Here is a 22,475-nt window from a genome sequence, read left to right as displayed (position 1 = left end):
ACCGCCGTGCAGTCAGCCCAGAGGCGGCTCATTGAAAGCAGACCCTCCTCGGCTCTCGCTGGGCGGAGGAGGCGCCGCGCACCGCAGACCCGCCGCGGGCCGGGCACAGCCGGGCGCCGCGCCTGCCGCCCCCTCCGCCGCCGCTCCCCGCCAGCCCGGCCCGGCGCGCCTGACGTGGACCATTAAACTTGGAGCTGCCGCCTCGTCCCCTCTCTTCTCCTCCTCCCTCTGACAGGCTAGCGAGCAGCTCGGTGCAGGCAGGAGACGCGCTGCCGGGCTGGACTGCCCGGGGGACATGCCTTCTCGCCAGGAGGACGCCTCTGGGAAGACCACCGCCGGGGAAGCAAAGTTTCAGGGCAGCTGAGGAGCCTTAGCCGCAGCCCTTCCGAGCCCAATCACCTCCCTGGCTATGGAGGGCGGACTCTAAAATGAATCCCGATCTGGACACCGGCCACAACACATCAGCACCTGCCCGCTGGGGAGAGTTGAAAAATGCCAACTTCAGTGGCCCCAACCAGACCTCGAGCAACTCCACACTGCCCCAGCTGGACATCACCAGGGCCATCTCTGTGGGCCTGGTGCTGGGCGCCTTCATCCTCTTTGCCATCGTGGGCAACATCCTAGTCATCTTGTCTGTGGCCTGCAACCGGCACCTGCGGACGCCCACCAACTACTTCATCGTCAACCTGGCCATTGCCGACCTGCTGTTGAGCTTCACTGTCCTGCCCTTCTCGGCTACCTTGGAGGTGCTCGGCTACTGGGTGCTGGGGCGCATCTTCTGTGACATCTGGGCGGCCGTGGACGTCCTGTGCTGCACGGCCTCCATTCTCAGTCTGTGCGCCATCTCCATCGATCGCTACATTGGGGTACGCTACTCTCTACAGTACCCCACTCTGGTCACCCGGAGGAAGGCCATCTTGGCGCTCCTCAGTGTCTGGGTGTTGTCCACGGTCATCTCCATTGGGCCTCTTCTTGGCTGGAAGGAGCCGGCGCCCAACGACGACAAGGAATGCGGGGTCACCGAAGAACCCTTCTATGCCCTCTTCTCCTCCCTGGGCTCCTTCTACATCCCTCTGGCGGTCATCCTGGTCATGTACTGCCGAGTCTACATCGTGGCCAAAAGGACCACCAAGAACCTGGAGGCGGGAGTCATGAAGGAGATGTCCAACTCCAAGGAGCTGACCCTGAGGATCCACTCCAAGAACTTTCACGAGGATACCCTCAGCAGTACCAAGGCCAAGGGCCACAACCCCAGGAGTTCCATAGCTGTCAAACTTTTTAAGTTCTCCAGGGAAAAGAAAGCAGCCAAGACCTTGGGCATTGTGGTCGGCATGTTCATCTTGTGTTGGCTTCCCTTCTTCATCGCTCTCCCTCTTGGTAAGTTGGGGACTGGCAGAGGGGAACTGACCATTTTGAGCTCGAGGGTTTCCTGAGGAGCTAACTCTAAAGTTTTTATGTGGCTTTTGTTTTTTATGCAATCTCTGTGTATTTGGAGATTGGATAATGTTGTTTGTTCTGCAAAGGCTTTGCAGATTGGGGAGCTGGCTACAAACCAACTCAGGTGTCAGTGGCACACGCTAAGGTACTAGGCACTTGAAATAGAACCTCAGGAGGAAAATCTGGGATAAGGAATGACTCACTCAACAGCCTCGGTTTAATAATTAAAAAGGACATTGGCTTGAGCATCACACCAGCGTTATTTCGGTAGTAATGATGTGCTGGCTTAGGCGGCGTCACTAATGCAGCATACCAAATAGTTTGTAGTTACTGCAGACGCGTCGTTTGGGAAGCAGGGAGGCAGCTCACACACAGAAAGGCAGTGTTCATTCAGCATTTCCAGGGCTCTTGCAGAGACCACGTTTCTCCAGAGCGTTGCAGAGGCTGCAGTCTCCCCCTCCTCCCTCACTGCTGTCTTTCATCTCAATGCGCTGCCTTCATTATCAGTTAGTAGGAACATTTTACAGCCACACAGCCCCAGAGGGCCTTTAAGTTATCTGAAGCTTGAGGTTTAAAAGAGAAAATGACTAGAGGGTCACATGTTCTCGGTTTTCATTTCACCCCAAAATGTTCCCAACTCTGGTGATTTACGGAATGCCCAGAATTAAATTATAATAGACCCTCCCCTTCAACTGCAAGATCCCAAGTCCTGGAAAGATAGAATGCAGTGTGTCCTTCCCCTTTGACAACAATGTGTCCATCTTATTTTATATTGTGGTCCTACTAACTGAATTGTTCAAAAGGCTACCTGATTTCTTCTAAGGTCTGGCTGGGGGTAAACCTAGAGAAGGATATTGTGACCTGTGGTTCCCATGGCCTGGGAAAACCTTGTCCCCTTTCTGGGGCACTGATCTGCTTTGATTTTTTCTATCCCTGGGGAGCAGCAACTAAATGAAAGGAGGTGATCATGGCACATGACTTGTCAGGATATTGGGAGAGGTGTCAGTGCCACATGCCATAGACCACGTACACCTGCAATCCCACCCAGTCTCAGAAATGAATATAACCAAACCCCTCAAGCAACCAAAATTGTGAAGTCACGCTCCTTTAGAGAAAAAGGTGAATGGAAAGAAAGCACACTGATATCAAGAGTTTTCATTGTTAAAAAAAAGAAAGAAAGAAAAAAGCCATTTAAGCTACTCTCCATATTATCTTTCCTTAAGGCAGGCTTGCAGGCTAATGCCTTTGAGAAATATTTTCAATGACGAGGGTTAAGTGGAAAGGGCTTGAAGTTCTATGCCAGGAATGGTCATATCCCACTGCAAGCAAGCTTGCTTCTCTTTCCCATAGTCTCAGGGTCCTTTTGCAGGTGGATGACAGTTCACACTGCCTGGGGCCATGGCAAAGATCATGGTTGTATAGAGTTTATTTGGTCTTTTATTAGTCACATGACCTCAGGCAAAGGATCACTCCTGTATGAGCCTCAGCTTCTTCATCTATGAAATGGGGCTACTTAGTATTTACTCCATGGAGTTTGCACTAATGCATGGAAAAGACAGTCCAAAATGTAGCACATCACAGACACTCAGTGAAAGTTAGCTATTGGTACTACAAACCAAACCCAATCGTTCCCTCGGGTATAATAATGTATCTCCTCCTTTACTCACTTGTGTTACTAACTCACAATTGTTACTAATGGCTCAGAAGAGAACTGGGTCTTTCTCTTTCCTTCCTTCTGTCCTTGCCTACCAGCCTACAGAGGCTGTGACCTCTGTGATGCTCAAGAAGGAAAAGGCTTTCATGGGTTGCAGAGATGATCAGAGTTGCAGGCTTTGGCAGGGAAAATGGCTACAAGCAGACAAGAGGCTTACAGCACGTTGAAATGGAAAGAACCCTGCTCTGCTCTGCTCTGCTCTGCTCTGGTGGTCAATATCAGCAGAGTTCTCATTTGAACTTTGCCATCCATTAGCTCTGTGGTCCTAGACTTGTTGCTCTACCTCTCTGGGCTCCAGATCTCGTGTCTGGAGAACATCCTATGGAGATCAAGGGAAGTTAAATTTTAATAAATACCAGAATCACCTGTGAAACTTGATATTCATGTGGCCACCTGTGCCCAAGTCACAGAGAGTCTAACTCAATAAAGCAGATGGATCCCTGGAATCTGCATGTTTCATCAGTACCCAGGGGATTCTGGAGAGGTGCTCCATAGAGCAGGCTTTGAGAATTACTGATCAGAGGATCTGTCACTGTCCTTCAGAATCAATATCTTAGATGCCAAGATTAGATCTTCCCCAGCAAAACAGTGGTGTGGGAAGATGTGGCTCCTCTCTGGGTCCTGTGCTTAAGCAAATCCACTGTTCTCATTCCCATTATCCTGCGATCCTTTCTGCCCCTGCCTTTCATCTCAGGTTCTTGGTTTCCATGCATAAGAAGTGAGGGCTTCTTGCCCTCCTTGACGCTCTCTGAGCTTGCTTCTCCTCTCCTAGAAAGGGAAACTTTCTGATTATTCATGCCATGATCTCCTTGGGACCTTCTGAGACATGGTACTTGAGCTGACCCCATCTCCATCCTTCTTCTTTGGAAATCAGTCAGGTGAGGTGAGGAACATGGTCACCTGGCCTTGGGTTTGGGATGGACTCCAAGAGGTTCTCGACGTCTCCAACAAGGAAGGTGCATAATTAATGTTTTCTTAATAATTTAGGGAGAACATCCCCCCTAAAAAAATGGAGAGGTAGTTTTCCTACTTCATGTCAGTTAAAACAACACCCAAATAAAAGTAACATGAGGTAGAACAAATAGGTCCTTTGGAATCTGAAGAAAGTTCCAAATGCTAAATTTTCCATGAAGGACTTTTCACTCACAGGGGTGAAAGCAGATCCAGGGGTGACCGTGCTGGGCAAACAGAGCAGTGCAGGTAGGAGTGACCTCCTGTTGGTGCTAGACTTTCAGGTGCCTGGTTGGCATGAGATTTCCATAGTTGTGTTTGTCTTCTCCATGGGAGAGAAGGGTTGGGATTCCTTCTGGGAAGGAGGTAAAATAACCAGGCCCCCTACAGGATTCTACTCGGGGTGCCCCATTTGTTTTCCTTCTTCCCTTCTTTTTATTTTGGGGAGCAGGGTTGGGCTGCCCACAGAGCAGGGCGTCTTGTCTCTGTGCCCTTCCCACCCATGACACTCTCCTCACCTCCTCCCTACCCTTTCCCTGTGGCCTCAGACCAGTTGGACCAGGGACCAGTGCTCACTCACTCAGGATCAGGGATGGACTACACCAAACAAGGCCTCTTTATATCGCCCCTGGAATCAAGCCAGGGAGGGGCAGGAAATAATTGCAATAGAATATAGCAGTATTTCTACTCCATCCACTATGAGGAAGACATCCAGTGGCACTGCAGTGCAGACCAACTTCCCCCGCCTGGGGCAGGCCTGCTCAGGGTCCCCAGAAGTGGCCAGGCTATTGAGGGATACGCTTTGCAGTGTGGGGGGTGCAGGAAGGGGGGAAGCAGGAAGTGCTGGGCAGCCAACTAGTGGCCAGGCTTAGTGAGTTGTTTAGAAAACACTGGAGCCTTGCCTCGCTCCAGATCTTTCTTCCGCCTTTTAAAATGCTGAATGAAAGGCATCAGGAAACCATTCTTGAACTAACTGCTTTCCCCTCCAAATAAATGAAGGTCAATTTCAAAGAAACAGTTGTGCTCACTACCGCACTGGAACCAAAGAGGATCCCTTCTCTCCATGGATCTGACTCTCTGGCCCTCTCATTCAAATGGGGGCTGAAGGATGTCCAGCCCCCACAAGCACAAGGCAGAAGGAGGGTCTCCGAGATGACTCATGACTTGGGACAGATGCACCCCCACAAATACGTTATTCCTCAGCCCTGAGATTCCCAAGCACAGGGGTTAGGGTTGCCCAAAGGAAAGCATTTGATTGGAGTGTGTGGTAATGGAGGAGTTTTTACACACAGGAATCCTTCAAATACATTTGACTATTTATTTATTCCTAAGGAAGGATTTCCTAAAGATCTACTGCATGCTAGACTCTGGGTCATAAAACCAAAGGCCAACCTGGGCCCCGTGTGCATGATCAATCTGTGATTATTGAGCACTTACTTCATGACAGACATCCTGCTGGTTTAATAATTAAACTTTGCCCTATTAATCCTCCCAGAGCTACCTGACTGGAGAGAGTAACTGCTCCCCATGTACAGATGGACACACTGAAGCTCCATGAGGTTAGATCCTTGCCCAAGGTCACCAGACAAGTAAGCGATAAGGCCAAGAGTTGAGTTCTGGTCTGTCAGAACAGGCCGTACCTGTTTCTCTGCACCGAGGAGATGTCTGGCCTTTTCTGCTTTCTGGTAGCAACCTGCTGTCACATCACATGTTCTCCAGGAAGCCCAGAGCCACCTGTCAAGAGCGGGGTTATGATGCTTCTGTTGCAAAAACCCTGCCCACTCCTGAGAAAACACCAACCCATGAAGTGTCATGGCAGTCCATCCATGTTCAAGTGCAGAGCTAGATTTTCTCCATGCTCCCTGCATTGTTTCTTGCTAAGGGTCTCTTAGGACTGGGCACTTGGTCAGTCACCCAACAAAAGGGGAAAAGCTGGAGGGACCTTACCCATCTAGGGATGTGAGTCCAGATCTTAAATCATGTGTTCATTCAGTTGCTGAATATATATGGATTTATTGAGTGGCTACTGTGTCCAGGCATTTTACTGGAGAAACCTCGGTAACATATTAGTTCTGTTCCATAGAATTTAGTTCTAGTAGGGAACCAGGAACAACCCACAAATGAATATGAATGCAAATTGTGATAAGTGATTTGAAGGGAAGAGATGCTATTGGAAAGACATAACGGGATGGGCTGGGGATGTGGCTCAAGCGGTAGCGCGCTCGCCTGGCATACGTGCGGCCCAGGTTCGATCCTCAGCACCACATACAAACAAGGATGTTGTGTCTGCCAAAAACTAAAAAAAAAATAAATATTGGGGCTGGAGTTGTGGCTCAGTAGTAGAGCACTTGCCTGGCACGTGTGAGGCCCTGGGTTTGATCCTCAGCACCGCATATAAATAAATAAATAAAATAAAAGATTTTAAGAAATGGCATTATTAGCTCAGTGGTAGATCACTTGCCTTGCATATGTGAGATACTGGGTTCGAATCTCAGCACCACATAAAAATAAATAAATAAAGATATTGTCCCCATCTACAACTAAAAAAAAAAAAAGAAAGACATAACGGGGATCTGTCTAACACGGGGTTCTTGGGGGATCGAGAGTTAGGCAGAAGGAACCCCAAATAGTTTGGAGGAGCTAATTCAGTGAAGGGGGCAGGTAGGAAAATAATCCATGCAAAAGGAAGATCACACCTAAAAGACTAGAGGTAGGAGATGGTGGGGAACTAACAGGGTCTGGAGGATAAAAGGGAGGTGGGTACAAATCAAGGCTGCAGGCACAGGTAGAGGCCAGACCATGCAGGGACTTTCAAGCCACATTAAGGATTTGAGATTTTTATCTTAAGTGCATTGGCCACTATGGGGTGATCTGAAGCAGACAAAAGATCCTCTCTGAATAGTGTCTTTGAAAGATGACTCAGGCAACCATGTGGAGAGCAGATGACAGACTAGACACGCGGAGGCCCAGCAAGTCCAGGGAGAGGTGATGGTGACTTAGACCAGGCTGGTGACGGTGGAGGTGGTAAGAAGCAGATGGATTCAAGGATTTGGGGGTGGATTGGGGATGGCCTAGGAAGGTTAGTGAGTGAAAGAAATGTGTCCAGAATCACTCTGAGGTTTGGGGATGGAGCTGCCTAGGTACTGTGTGTTGAGATGGGGGATGCAGGGCAGAGGGTGAGCAAGTAGAGCCAGAGGATTCCTCACAGGCTCTTCCTCAGACCATTATTCAGGGCTCAGAAGATACCATGCTGGGATTAATCACCAGATACCCATGAGTCAAACCGACAGAATGTCAAACCCAAAGTCAGGGGCCTCAACCCTCACTATTCCTGAGAGACATCTGGCAGGGGGATTGATTTTTAAAACATAGCTTCTTGGACCCCAACATAAACCTACTGTACCACATTCTCTTGTTGTAGGGTCAAGAATCTCAGGTTTTAGGAGTTTGTTTTATTTATTGATTGATGGCAGTACTGAGGATTGAGCCTAGGGGTGCTCTACCACTGAGCTACACCCCCAGCACTTTTGATCTCATTTTGAGACAGAGTCTCACTAAGTTGCCGGGACTGGCCTTGAACTCCAAACTGGCCTTTCGATCCTCCTTCCTTAGCCTCCTGAGTAGCTGGGACAAGCAAGAATCTCAATTTTTAACAAGTTTCCTCAGTGAATTCTTATGTAGCCAGCATGACAGACCTCCCTGTACCTAGGAATCTTCCCCTTCTCTACCCATCCCCCGCCTTCTTTTTTTTAATTTTCCTGCAAATTTCCTAAGTCTTAGAATCACAGGAGACACCACAGTGACTAGATAATAAATATCTGTGAGGAAAAGAAGGGAGGGACAAAGGAGTCATCCTCCTCCCAGCCATGAGATTCAATGGGCTGGGACAGAGGGGGCAGGTGACATGTGACAATTATGCCTATCAGGTTCCACAGGATGGGAGCCAGTTGTGGAGGTACCCAGGCCTGCGGGGGCAAACTGGCCACAGAGGTGCCCGCAGATGCATGTGTAGCTGCCCTGCATCAGAGATGGGCCTATTAAGATCTGTAATGCAGGGCACGGCTTTACCTGAATACATGTATGGCTCATAAAAATAACTGATGGCCGCCGGCCTGCACTGGGAAATTGCTTTCTCCCATACCTGGAGGACGCTTCTGCAGTCCTCCTGCTCTCTGACCACGTCTGATCATAATAATACTGAGAACTACCATTTATTAGGTCTCGCCAGGGGCCAGCCGACCAGTGCTGCTCCCTGCTGGGGTGTTGCCTAGGCGGCCTGTCCCTTACTCCTCTCCACAGGCTTGTCAGTGGGTGCTGTTATTGTCCCCATTTTACAGGTGGGGAAATGGAAGCTCGGGGAGATTGAGTAATTGGCCTCGGGCCCCCAGCTCATCAATGGCAAGACCTGGGTTCAAATTCAGACAGCCCGATGGGCTTGTCACTGGAGGATGCCGAGGGGTGGGGCTCTGAGCCCCAGTTTGAGGAGGTGCAAGAAGGAACTGGGGAAATCAGAGTCTGTTCTGAGAAGGGCAAAAGGGAAAGGCAGACAGCTGCCAATCATTCAGCAACCAAGGGGCAGCAGATCCTGGAGAACACAGCAGAAAAAAAGTAAGAGACGTCAAAATTGCTCTTATTGCTGATTACTTTAGAAGAGTTTTTTCAGCTTCATAACTTATTATTGGTAAAGTCACACGTGTTTTTTTTTAAGATTTTTATCAAATTTGGTAAACCACATAAACTTTAGAAGACTTTTTCATAGTTTCCAGCCACATACATTTCAGACTGCATTCATCTCCACCTCCACCCACCTATCTTTGGTACCAGAACCCCAAGACACTCTCCTATCACAGATCAGCCTCTAGTCCTTCTGCTGGATGTCATGAGGCCGGGCAAGAGGGCACCATGGACCAGAGTATTTCTGGACACCATTCTTCCACTTTGCAGTAACCGAGGCTGATGATGACCTAGCTACATGTGACGGCAGACCACATGCAAAAATCCAACAGAGCCCAGATGAAGTGTACCTTAACTCCTAGCTATTTCCCCTAAATGCTCACAGCCCTTTGAGGCTTGCCACCACCCAATGAGGTTAGCAATGGTGATGGCAGCAGCAGAGGGACGCTCATGTGAGCAGCCTGTGGTCTTCACTGATCATCGTTCATTGACCCTTACTTTGAAACTTCTGTAATGTCCTTGGGCCTCCCGAGCCTTGGAGGGCCCATGAAGAGGGAGGCTGAGTGGACATTCTTCATCTGCACCCAAACACTGCAGGATGCTCGCTCTAGCGACCTCAAGACCTACTTACCTTTCTCCTCTGCAAGCTGCAAACGTCTTGAAAGCAGTGATCAATCTTTCATCTCTGCCTGACCCGGGTGCTCACACAGCTGAATGGATAGATGGATGAATGAGCAGCATGGCTAGTTCAGCAGAAGAATTAGGGTGGGGTCTAGTAGAATTATTTGCCATTTTCCAAATACCCTTTTTACCTTTTCCTTCCCCTGTGCCTTTGTTCAGATCGTTCCCTCCCCATCGCCACCACTGTGCTCCTCCCACACCCTCAGAATATCCAGATCCCACCCCTCCATAAGCACCCAGTTCTGATGACATCTTTCCCATGATGGATCCCTGGTTCTTGCGCCTTCTCCTGGCAGCAGTCCCTCCATTTATACCTGGTTTACAGTGCTTGTCATATTTGTCCCTGGGGACAAGGGCTGAGGTGCACATAGGTAGCAGTGCTACCAGGCTGCAAATCCCTGGAAGAGGACAGGCCCAGGTGTGTGTCCTCCTCTCGTCCTCTGTGCCCAGAGAAATGCACACAGTAGACGCTGTGACTCGTGCAACGTGTTCCAGACATCCTCTACACCCGAACCTCCCATAACCCATCAGGCAGGTATTAGTGTTGTTTTGCCATTTTATAAACAAAGAGATGGGCTTAGAGGGGGTTCAATGCCTTATCATGCTCCTTGAACCTCCAAACACATTAGAAGAAGACTGCCATGGGCTATCTTCTTAAAAAAAAAAAAAAAAAAAAATGCCAATCAGTATGGTCAGGGAACAGTAAGAAAGGTTGGATGGTTAAAGATCTTAGACTCCGGGAATGAGCTTGAAAACTGGGCAGTGCCTTCGCTCTTTTAGGACTCTCACTCCACCCTCCTCTGGGGGGAGATCCCCCTATTGCCAGTTGGCCCCCATTTCCACTCATTCTAAGTACCCCCGTCACCTCCCTCTCACCTGTGCCATGAATATAATCGGAGTTGATCCCCACAGAAGGAGGAAAGGAAGAAAGCATCCCAGTGATTTTTGTAGCTGGGCCAGATTAAGACCTGTACAGACTCAAGTTATAGAGACAGGAATGTCATTGTAAATGGAAACGCGCACGCGCACACACATATACATGGAACCTTGAAATAGATGTAAACCAGGCCAACAACATTCTGAATTCAGCTAGATGTGGGAGCAAAAGCCTATGATCCCAGTGACAGTGGGGGGCCGAGGCAAGAAGATTACAAGTTCAAAGTCAGCCTCAGCATCTTAGCAAGGCCCCAATCAACTCAGTGAGACCTGTCTCTAAATAAAATACAAAAAGGGGCTGGGGACGTGGCTCAGTGGTTAAACACTCCTGGGTTCGATCCCTAGTACCCAGAAAAAAAAAAAACTAAAATCAAAGGCAAATTTTATTTTATTCTATTTCTTTCTTTATTTATTTTGATGCTGGGGGTTGAACCCAGGGCCTCACTTATGTTATGCATATGCTGTATGTGAGCCACACGCCAGCCTCCGATTTCTTTTCTATCAAATTATCTCCCAGAAAAAAAGTGGAGGTGCCCCAGCTCTGCTAACACTCTAAAGACACCCTGGGTCAGTGTGCTGGTTGGCGAAGCTCTGCCGCTAATGCAAGACCACATGCCCCAGTTTGCCCTAGCCAGTCCTCTTCATGCCTGGCATAAAAGTGTGATTATTATCATGTAACATATACAATCTCTGTCTATTCTCTAAAAATCACAGTTGGAACAAGAGAAGTGTCTCCTTATTTTTAAGCTGAGTAAGTGTCTTTACCTTGGGGACATCCAGTAGTACCCCAGTTTCGTGTCAGACCCTATGGTAGGGAGGAGACAGGAGCCAGCAGCCACAGGCTCAGCAGGCCAGAGGAAGGTCCCTCGGGAGAGGCCTGAGTGAGAAGGGTACAACTCAGCACGGTGCCCTTAATGAGAAGCGAGGGTTGTTGTAAATGTCGGTCTGAAGTTTTTAAATAAAGTATTCTTCATTTACCCTGTTGCCCTGGTGACACGAGCAAGTGACCCAGCCAGGATTGGAATCTACATCTGGCTGACCCCTAAATACTGAATGAATGAATGGATGGATGGATGGATGGATGGATGGAATGGTCAATTTGGGCACAAGACGAATGGTGTCACTGAATGACAGGTGTCCGCAAAATGTAGATGAGAGAGAAAGAAGGGTTGGCAGCTGTAAGACTGGGCAGAGGAGAAGGAAGGTGAGCTGTGAGTTTTGTCCCATCCATCGTGCCCTCCTGCATGACAGCATGAGTCAGCCCCCCATGTGGTGGAATCCATCCCAGCAGCCTGTGTCCTTTGTACTCTGCCCACACTCTTGGCCACACCCACTGGTGGCACATCTGAGCCCCTTCTGGTGCAGACACGTCGCACACTGTGCTATAGAAGTTCCACCAACGAGCAGTTCAGGCTGATATGTTCAGAAACAGAATGTTCTAGCACATGCAAGCCCACCATTCCGCACAGAGCCCTTTAACTTTTTTCTGGGGTGTCTGCCCATGGAGTCTTGCTCCCTCTGTGCTTTCTCTCTCGCCTGCTGGGATGAATTTGGGGCTTGGCTTTGCAAACTTTTTGGAATTCTTCTTTAAGATAGTGTTCGCTGCCGGGCTAACAGGCATGGCTTACAGGCTGATCTCAGTGCCCTGGCTGGGCCCCAGAAGGAGGTTAAAATGGGACCAAGGGCAAGCAGGGCTCACTGTCATTCGCAGGCCCTGGCCCCGGGGCTCACACCACCAGCTCAGGGCTGGGCAGAGATCCAGAAAGGCAGCTGGTCAGGGAAGAGGAGAATCCACCAACAGGAACAACAACAAAAATTTACATCTTCGGTTCCTCTATTCAGGCCATTCACTGCCCCCTGGCATCCAGAGACTGTGGTAGGGTCCCTTCCTCACCTCCATGAACGTCCCCCCCACCCAGTGTCCACTTGTGGCTCCTTGGCCACAGCCCTCAGGACTTCCACTAGAGTTCTTGGATTTCTTTGTTCCTCTGATCACCTCGGCAATCCGATAAAGCCCCTTCTCAGAGTCGACACGTGAAAGAAAAGACATAGGATTTCAAAGCAATTCAATTATTTTGAAATACAGTTGTTGTTATTACGTTGAAAAGCAAATTTATTGTAGAGTAAAAAAAAAAGTCCTTCTTAGCATATTAAATAAACAAGATCTAGCGGCAAGTCAAATAAATAACTACTATAATTTTGAAGTAGTGACAAGTGGAAATATTTCAAGATATCTGCAACGAATGTAATGAGATATTATAAATCTGATTTCTTTGGTGACAAACCCTGCCGATTCTACCGTGGCTAGTTGCCTACATTCCTATGGAACGAAATGTAAACTTGGAGCCAAAGGCTTATTTTGTTTTGTTTTACAAAGTATTTTTCCCATCCAAGTTCATGGACCCCCAACTCCAGAACAAGAACCTAGCCTTAGGACCCCTGCAAGGGTATACTTTAGGATGTGAGGTACTCTTCTTTATCAAATAAAAAAAAAATACTGTCTTAGGAACACAAGGAAATATTTTGCTTGATTTCTTGTATCGACTGTTTTAATCAACTAGTTTCTTTATTTAAAAATTATACCTAGACTTTTATTAAATTAGAAAGAAGAAAAAGAGAACAATGAAAAAGATTGCTGTCCAGACCCCAGGTTTGCATTTGATACTCCTTCTACAGCAGTTTAAGCCATTACCACATTATTTGTGCATGCTTTCAGAAATATTCTATTTATTTATAAGCATACATATACATATGCATGAATGTGAATGTATTAGAGTGTGTATGCCTGTGGAATGTGTGTGTATTTATATTCTTTATTTTTACTGATGGTGTCACTTCATAAGCACTTCAGTGAAGGTTACATTTTTTTACCCAACAGCCTTTTGGACATAGTCCTAACTTAGAATGTATGGTTACTGCTGTCTTTTTCATGGCTGCATAGTAATCCATTTTATATACTGTCGTATTTGACTTACCAATTTCCAAATTGATTGATATTTAAGTTATTTTTTATCTTTTGATACTACAAAAATGTTGCAATGAATGCTATGCCTATGCCCACATGGTCAAGATAAAAATTCCTAGAAATGGAATAGTTGGGGCAAAGAATATTTGGTATTTGAGTTTTTTAGCCTCATTAGGTTTAGTTTTATTAAATAAAGCACAAAGTGATATTTAAAACCAATAGGTTACCCCTGTTCCTACTAATCAATCACTGAGGAAGAATGGTCATGATATCAACAAAAGAAAAGAGAAGTCATCAAATAATGTGCAATCCCATTTTCAAAAGCTATTAGCTTAGCCACTTTGAGGGGTAGAAGTTGACTATTAACTTTTTTATATCCTCTCTTATTTCACTCTATTTGTGATTAAGAACATTGAATTAAGAAAATTTAATAGAAGGCAAAATGGGTTTCAATAGAGTTAGAGTGGGGACTATTACACCATTTTATGATTTTAGAAGAAAAACTATCAGTGGCCAAAAGAAGAAAAGATGGTTGTATTTAGGTGTTTTTTTTTAATCTAATTTTACAGTGTTCTAATTACTGGCCCTGACACTTAGAAATTCCTTTGCCCTCTTCTTTTGGTGGTTTATAACCCTGCTCACTCCCCCAGATCAAAAACATGTTGTCAGATTATTTGTGGATTTTTAAAATATTCTTTTCAAACCAAGAATTTTTCTTTCAGTAATAAAAAAATATTTCATACATGACCATAGGGTATAAAAAAGAAAAGTCATGCACAATCGTATCACCTGCCTCAGTTCCATTGGGCTGCTATCACAAAATGCCTCAAACCAGGTCATTTAGAAACAGCAGGAATTTATTGCTCACAAGCCTGTAAGCTGGAGAGTTCACAATTCAGCATGTGTTAAGGACCCATTGCTCATAGATGGCTCCTTCCGGGTGTCCTCCTGCTGTATAAAGGGAGAATATGCTGCTCAGGCCTCTTCTCTAAGGGCGCTAATTCCTCTGAAGGTGGCTCTACCCTATGACCTGCTCACCTTCCAGATGACCCATCTTCCAACACCACTGCACTAGGGATTAGGTTCAAAATGTGAATTTAAGGGCATAGGAGGCTCAAACATTCTTACCACAGCACCACCTCATTGCCATGTTTGATGTTTCCCTGTGGAACTTTCCAGAAGTGTGTGTGTGTGTGTGTGTGTGTGCGCGCACGCGCACAACTTGGATCCCTATTGCTTTTTTGGCTAGTCATCAATCATGGACTTCTTCCGTATCAATAAACTACAGTCTTTTCCATCATTGTTTTTCTCATCTGTTCAATGCTGCACGGAATTCCATAATAGATGTCACCATAAAGTACACACTCACATCAGGTGTGTAAGCAACTCACTTAACAAAAGCAAATGAGATAATAAATTAGAATAAATAAATAAATTTTAAACAACAACAACAGAAAAAAAAAAAAGCAGGTGAGGCACACTCAAGGTGTTCAATTCACAAGGTGAAAGTACATCCTAACAAGTAGTCCCTCTCGTATCCCTGACCTAGCTATTTAATTTCCCCTTCCTGGAGGCAACTACTGTTACGAGTTGCTAATATATCCTTTCAGACTTACTGAATGCATACGTAAATGTGTTTGTATTTCTTCTCAATGAAAATAACATGCTCTAAACATTATTTTACACTAGCTTTTTTCACTGTACAAGTGTTGGAAGATCTTTCCATTTCAGTACAAATAGGGCAGTCTTACTTTTTATAGCTGCCAGGTATTTCTTTTTTGAAATGGAAGCATCTTTGTGTTGTTTTAAATTTTTGTGACTACAAAATAATATTTTAATATATATTTCACCATTCTCCACATGAGTAAATCTATCTGTCAGATAAAATCCTGGAGGTGGACTATTTTAAGTAAATGTCTTGATTTTTATAAATATTGCCAAATTTTCCTCCATAGAGATTAGACCAATGTATGTTTCCATAACTGACATTTGAGGGTACCCACATATTCACCCAAAAGCGTTATCAAACTTATCCATCTTTGTAATTCTCATAGGTGGAAATTTTTTGAATGAGGTTAAGTGTTACTATAATCCCTCCCCTCCTGATGTACATTTGTTTGCCATTTATGTGATTAATATTTGGATAGAGATATTTTTCCTTAATAGCTTGTAAACCTGCCTGTGCTTCAGAATTTCCTTAGGATAAAGTTCACCTAGAAAAAAATTTTCAGATCAAAAGGTAACCTGGGGGTGAGGGTGTGGGGGGGGGGGGATCCTCTGGCATATATTGTCACATCACCCTCAGGAAGGGGTGTGGCATTTGTACTTCCATAAGCGTGTGGAGAAGCTGCCTTTTCACACTGCTAGTTCCTCTCTGCCTGGGACTCGGGGATCTTCAGTGTCTACGCCAGCAGTCAGCTGCCCCTCTTAGGTGATAAGACAGCTGGAAATCTTCAAATCCTTCCAGTTCATTCGTGTCAGCTTCCAGAGCTCAGGCCTGGCTGGCTGTCCTCTTGGCCTGCAGCACCCGATCCACCAGGGAGCCAGAGGACGCAGCCGCCTCAGATTCTGTCTATTTTCCCCAGGATGGGAGAACAAAAAGCAGTCACCCACAGTGTGTAAACGGGTCTGATCTTTCTCCAAGCAGCCAGGCCCACGCGTCCCACAACAGTGGTTCCAGGCTCCAAAACTAATGTTACCACCCTCCAGGAAAACAATCACGTTTGCAGCACCCTGAGGGTGAGTTCCTAAGTCAGGATTCCTCTGGGCCTGTGAACTGGCCCCACCCCACATGGGGGCCTGTGTGGATCCAGAGAAGGCAGTGGCAGCCTATATTTAGACAGGGGCAAGACACGTGCACCACATTTTAGTTGTAAGATTCCAAGTGGCCCTGGAAAATGCCAGCCTCACCAAGTGCAAATCCATTTGAGCACCTCTCAGAAAGCAAAGGATTGGCCGGCTGAGCATATTCTGCCAGGGAGAGAGGCTTAGGGACAGGAACTCAATGGGCCCTGCTCCGTCAAGGATGTCATTTAATCCTGACCTTGAACTGCTGATCTGGAAGAAGAGGCCGGGTTATTTTCAGACTGGACTAAATCTAGAGGTGTTAGAACCAGCGGCTAGGACAGTGAGGGAGAAGGTGAACTTGGACCCACTGTCAAGGGTCAGGGGATCCAGAGAGATGTTCTTAAGCCAGGGGCCTGGTCTTAGCCAGTGATTCTCAGAATCTGACGGGGAAAGCCCTTCCTGCCACCAGTCTCTGAAATTGAAATCCTGTCGTTCATCTTGACCAAGGCGCCTCTCTCCTCTGGAACGTCCCTGTCAGCCCTTCATGGCCGCGGTTGGAGTGGCAGCTTCCAGGACTGGAAAGAACGGGGAAATTGATATCAGACAAGCCAGGTCTGAGGTCCTGGCTCTGCCACTTATCTGGCTAAGCCTCAGTTAACTCATCTGCAAAATGCAACTAAAAGCAACAACCTTGTGGAACTGAGGCAAGGAATGAATGAGAAATGAGGGGAAAGGACTCAGCCTGGCCATTTAGCAAGACCCTGTCTCAAAACGAAAATAATTAATTAATTAATTAAAAGAATTGGGGATGTAGCTTAGTGGCAAAATCCCGGGTTCAATCCCCAATACCATAAATAAATAAATAAGCAAGGATGGTGATCAAGAGTGAGGGTCTGGATTGCTAGTCCTCCGTCCGATTCCACTACCACTCCCTCGCTAGCTGTGTGGCTTGTGGAAGTGTCCAGTCTCTGCTTTGCCTTTCCTTCTTTAAAACTCTCTAAAATTGGACAAATAACATCAACTGCTGTGCTAGGGATGAGATAGGATTATTTGGGCAGAGCAGTTGTTATCTGTCTAGGGTGATTTTGCTCCGCAGGAGACATTTGGTCATAGCAAAAGACTTTTTTATTGTCACATTGAGGGGGGCAACTGGCATATAGTGGGAGAGGCCCGGTGGGTGAGGGGGTGCTGCTGAACTTCTTATAGCACACAGGACAGTCCCCCCAGTGAAGAATTACCCCACTCAATATTGTTTAAGTGGGGAAACCCTGCAACGAAATGTGCCATCACTTTACAAGAGCTTGATAAACCTTTGCTCAACAAACACAAAAGCATAAATTAGTACGATTGTCACTAGGAAGACAAGTGTTACACACTTTGACTTGCGTATCTCACTGGTACCTAGTGAGGTTGTCCCTTCTTGGATAAAAAGAATGGTAGGAGGCAAACATTGCTGCTTCTACAAAAGTCTGTCCCATTTGCTAAATCAAATTGGTAAACATACTGAAAAAGTAAAATTTTAGGAGAATCCATTCATTGCACGTTTTTCCTTGGAGCCTGACTCCTCCTTACTGTCCGGCAAAATGAATCGGATCAGCACTTTCAGCCACAAAAATTGGTTCATTTAAACCACAAATATTTCTTCAACTTAAGTAAGCCCAGGGACTGGCATGGAAATAAGTAAATAAATAAGGCGTTTTAATTAAAAGAACGCTTTTTGGCCCCTGTTCAAGAGGACTGGCTCTCCAGGGCTCAAGAAACCACAGAGGCAGCACAGAAGATGGACAAGAGGGGAGAAGCCAGCGCTGTGCTTCTGATTCGCCCCAGGCTGAGGGGGACTTCGAATACTCTGCCGGTGGCTGTCCCAGGAATCAGAGCTATTGCGTGTGCAGGACAGAGAGCAGCCACTGTGGGTGGTCTCCTCTGTGAATTTCCTTCCAGTCCAGTAGCATCAACACTGACAATTCTTGGGCTCTATTCCAGAACACCTGAATCAGAAACTGGGGGTACAGTGCCAGGTGCAGTGGCACACACTTGTAATCCCAGAGGCTTGGGAGACTGGCACAGGATGATCCAAGTTCAAGGACAGCCTCAGCAATTTTGCAAGAATCTGTCTCAAAATAAAAGTAAATAAATAAGGACTGGAGATATAGCTCAATGGTTGAGCACCCATGGGGTCCAATCTCTAGGACCACAAAAAAAAAAGAATGAATGAATGAATGGAAGAAAGAAGGAAAAGAGGGAGGGAGGAAGGGAAGAAAAAAAGAGAGAGAAAAATATTTTAAAAGCAACTGGGGGTGCAGCCCAAGGTATCTGGGTTTTCTCAAGCCCTCCAGGTAACACTGATGCACATTCAGGTTCAAGGCCAGGTCCTACTTCCCCAAATGCTGCAGCCTCCCCACTGCAGGCACACAGCTCCCCAAGACAGTTCAGAAGTGGAGCAGCCACTGCTGACGGGCACGTTCCTGGTGTCAGAATGCTTGACACATATTCTTTTAACTTTCACAACAAGAATAACAGAAAATGACTATTATGTCCTTTTCCAGATGAGAAAAACACAGCTTACAGAACTTAAGCAATGTGCCCTGGGTCATACCTACAGCAAAGGGCTGTCACCAGGGCTGGATCCAGGTCACAGCCTAATGCTAAATCCTACCCTCTTAACAATGACATCACACAGTAACATCGCGCTGACCTTTATTGATAAAAAAAAGACATAACACAAACAGATCAACCTGGGCCAAACTGTAAGCCCTGTCAAGATTCAGTGCTCTGGAGTCAAGTGCCCTTGAGGTTCACCTGGTTATTAACCCCCAGGGCCTGATACTGCCCTCTAGTGGCCAAGGCTGCCTGCACCACAATCTTGCATTCCTACTAGCTGTGTGACTGGGAAGCTGACATAACTTCTCTGAGCTCCCAGGTCTCATCTATAAATCCATTTTAATATGACTTTCATATCAAAATTGTTATGAGAATTAAATGAGATAACGAATGTGAACGTCTCTAGCCCAGTCCCCAGTGCACAATACAGACTAATTAACTCCTGGTTTTCTTGCATTGTCCTCTGCAAATCAACAGCTACCAAAACTCCTCTATCCAGGAGTGATGCTCTGGAAGTCTCATTTATTGACCAATTAGCTAATATGATGAGCTAATCCTCGTGGAGGTGTTAATTCATAATAATGGTTTCTGCGTTTGCCTCCAAAATAGCATTTGCCTTTTAACCTGGAGACTTTAGTCTTCGAAATTTTGCAGCCATCTTGTCATTAATGATGGAAATGTTAGGGGATGTGGCAGGCCAACGGGGAGCCTTTCCCACCCCTCATAATACTCCAATATCGTGTCACTGGAGCCCGTGTCCAGGGATTCTTCGAGAATGGGTAATGAGATAAGGAAGGATAAATAGGCCTTTAAGGCTGCAACTGACTTTGAAAAGAAAGGAATGAACTAAAGGCATCTGAAGCTCAGAATAGGTGCAGAGGATGCAAAAGAGAAGTGGAATCAAAGACTAATGAGTCGTTTGCCAACATTTAATACAATTGCTTGGGATCTGCACAGATGAATGTAATAAGGCTTCATTAAAAAGTAGTTATAACAACTAATAAGACCCTAATTAAATTAGCTTTCACTGGGCAAGCTGCTTGTGTGGTCCTAATTGGGTTATTTGCTGCCATTGGCCTAGCCGGAAAACCAAAGAAGACACTGTCCGGTGGTGCCTGGAAAGCTGGGTCTCCGGCCTTGAGCAGGAAACACTCAAAGGCTCTGCTCTGGGGGCCAGCCATCCATATCTGTCCTGGCTGTCCCAAAATCATGGTGTGCAGCCACAAGGAAATTCATTACTATGTCTCACTGCTCTTAGGAGCCAGACAACTTCAAAGAAGGAAAGGGCATTTAAAAAATGGAAATACCAAGAGTTTCATTTTACATATGAGGAAACTGAGGTCATGTGAGACAAGATTAACCCTAGTCTCTTAGCAAGAGGAAGGACTCTCCACTGCCCCCAGTCTTTTCCACCACAATCTGGAATCAACATAGAACTTTGGGGCTGCTGGTATAGATTTTCATTTGGGAAAGAAGAGGGAAACGAAAAGAAATGGATTCTCAGAGGCTGTTTTTTAAAACATGATGTGTGTGTGGTGTGTGTGTGTGTGTGTGTGTGTGTGTGTGTCATGAATCAAAGGCAGTTCAGCCCAAAGTGAATTGCTGAACTGCTCCAAAAAAAACCTTAGTAGCTAAGCACAGTGGTTCATGCCTGTAACCCCAGCCACTCGGGAGGCTGAGGAGGGAGGATTGCAAGTTTAAGGTCAGCCTGAGCAATTTAACAAGATCCTGTCTCAAAATAAAAAATTTATAAAGGGTTTAGGGATGTACCTCTGTGTTTGCCTAGCATGTGTGAGGCCCTGGGTTCAACCCCCATTACTGCCAAAGGAAAGGGAGGGAAAAAAAACAGAAAAGGAAAACAAAAAGTACCTTGGCATTGCTTCTACAATGACCTTCCTAGAACACAGAGTTGAAGAGCTCAACAGGCTTCCTAGAGTGAATAAACTCTTCCTATCATGCTTTAACAAATACTATTGAATTTTTTTTCTTTAGTGGTATACACACATACACATATACACACACAAGATATTAGCAGTAACCATCTATAATAATTTTTTTTCTTTCTCTCATGTTTCTCTGTGGTGAATGTGTGTTGCAAAACAATAAAGACAGTTCTTTAAGCTCATGAACTGAAAGGAGATATGTGAGATGCCAATTTTCTAAACACATTCCTGCAAATTCAGGAGTTACCTGTATCTCAATTCAGTGCATTTAAGGGTCTGGTTATCTCTGAATTTCTTCTGTGTGACACCTATGACAAAAGCAAAAGGCACATGGGAAGGTGGATACTTCCCCCCATATTTTTATGGTGGCCTTTTTGGATGCTATGAGTTTTTGCAGACAGGAGAAGATGTGTACTGTCTATGACAGTAGCTACTGGCAACATGAGGCCAATCAAATCTAAATTAGCTGAAATTAAAAATTTAGTCCCTTGGGCTGGGGCTGTAGCTCAGTGGCAGAGCACTTGCCTAATGGCCCTGGGTTTGATCCTCAGTACATAAAAATAAACAAATAAAATAAAGACATTCTGTCCATTTACAACTACAAAAAAATTTTTTTTAATTCAGTCCCTTGGTCAGAGTGATCACATTTTAAGTGTTTGATAGCCATGCACAGTTAGTGGCTTCCGAACTGGACAGCACAACTTCAAACATTTTCATCATCACAAAGAGTTCCACAGGACGGCGTGGAGGCAGCTCGCTCAAAACGTGTTGATGATGTCCGAGGAGCAATAATCACATCCATTTCTCCATGAAATATTGTTTCTTGTTTAAAAATATATATTTGTTCTGGGTGCAGTGATGTACACCTATAAACCCACCTATTCTGGAGGCTGAGGAAGGAGTATACCAAGTTCAAGTCTCAAAGTAAAATTTTTAAAAAGGGGATGTAGCTCAGTGCTTGCCTAAGCTTGTGAGAGACCCTGGGTTTAATAACCAGTACCATGGGGAAAAAATACAAAAATATAGCCATGGCAATGTAAAATGGTACAGCCACTTTGGAAAATAGGTTGGAAGTTCCTTAAAAAGTCAAGCATAGAGCTGGGGTTGTAGCTCAGTGGTAGAGGGCCTGCCTAGCATGTGTGAGGCACTGGGTTTGATTCTCAGCACCACATATAAATAAATAAATAATAAAGGTCCATCATCAACTATAAAAATATTTTTTAAAAAGTCAAGCATAGTGTTGCCTTATGACCCAGCATTCCCACTTTTAGAAAAAAAAAATGCATGCAGGAAAATTAAAAGCATATGTTCACACAAAAACTTGTACACAAATGTTCATAGCAGCATAAAAGGGCCCAAACATGGAATAACCCAAACACCCATCATCTAAATAAAGGATAAACAAAATATGGCATATCTACACAGAGGAATATTATTTGGGCCCCCCAAAAAATGAAGTTCAGTTGTCCCATGGTATCTACAGGAGATTGGTTCAAGCCCACCACCACCACTGCCAGCTGAGGTACCACATCTTCGGATGCACAAGTCTCTTATAGAAAACAGCATAGTATTTGCATATAACCTGTGCCAACTTCTTGCATACTTTAAGTCATCTCTAGATTACCATGTAAATGCTATATAGTAGTCACTCTACTGTATTGTTTAGAGAATAATAACAAGAAAAAATGCCCATGTACGTTCGGGACAGATACAATATTTCTTCCAAATTCTTTTGACGTGGATTGAGGATGCAGTTGACCCTGCAGGACAGAGGGTGGCCTGTACA

At 45.6% G+C, this 22,475-nt stretch overlaps 1 protein-coding gene across 1 annotated transcript in view; it reads left to right on the top strand.

Annotated features, from left to right (window-relative positions):
• The first annotated feature begins 428 nt into the window (after positions 1-428).
• Positions 429-22,475, top strand: part of Adra1b (adrenoceptor alpha 1B) — a 48,253-nt gene continuing 26,206 nt past the window's right edge. Inside the window, exon 1 of the mRNA XM_027938731.2 lies at positions 429-1,377. Within this exon, the coding sequence (XP_027794532.2) occupies positions 429-1,377 (949 nt within the window). The remainder of the gene's footprint in view (positions 1,378-22,475) is intronic.

This window comes from Marmota flaviventris, chromosome 5, assembly GCF_047511675.1.
Source record: "Marmota flaviventris isolate mMarFla1 chromosome 5, mMarFla1.hap1, whole genome shotgun sequence".
NCBI classification, from domain to species: domain Eukaryota; kingdom Metazoa; phylum Chordata; class Mammalia; order Rodentia; family Sciuridae; genus Marmota; species Marmota flaviventris.
Note: the sequence above shows the minus strand (reverse complement) of the source record. Positions and strands in the feature narration are given on the sequence as shown.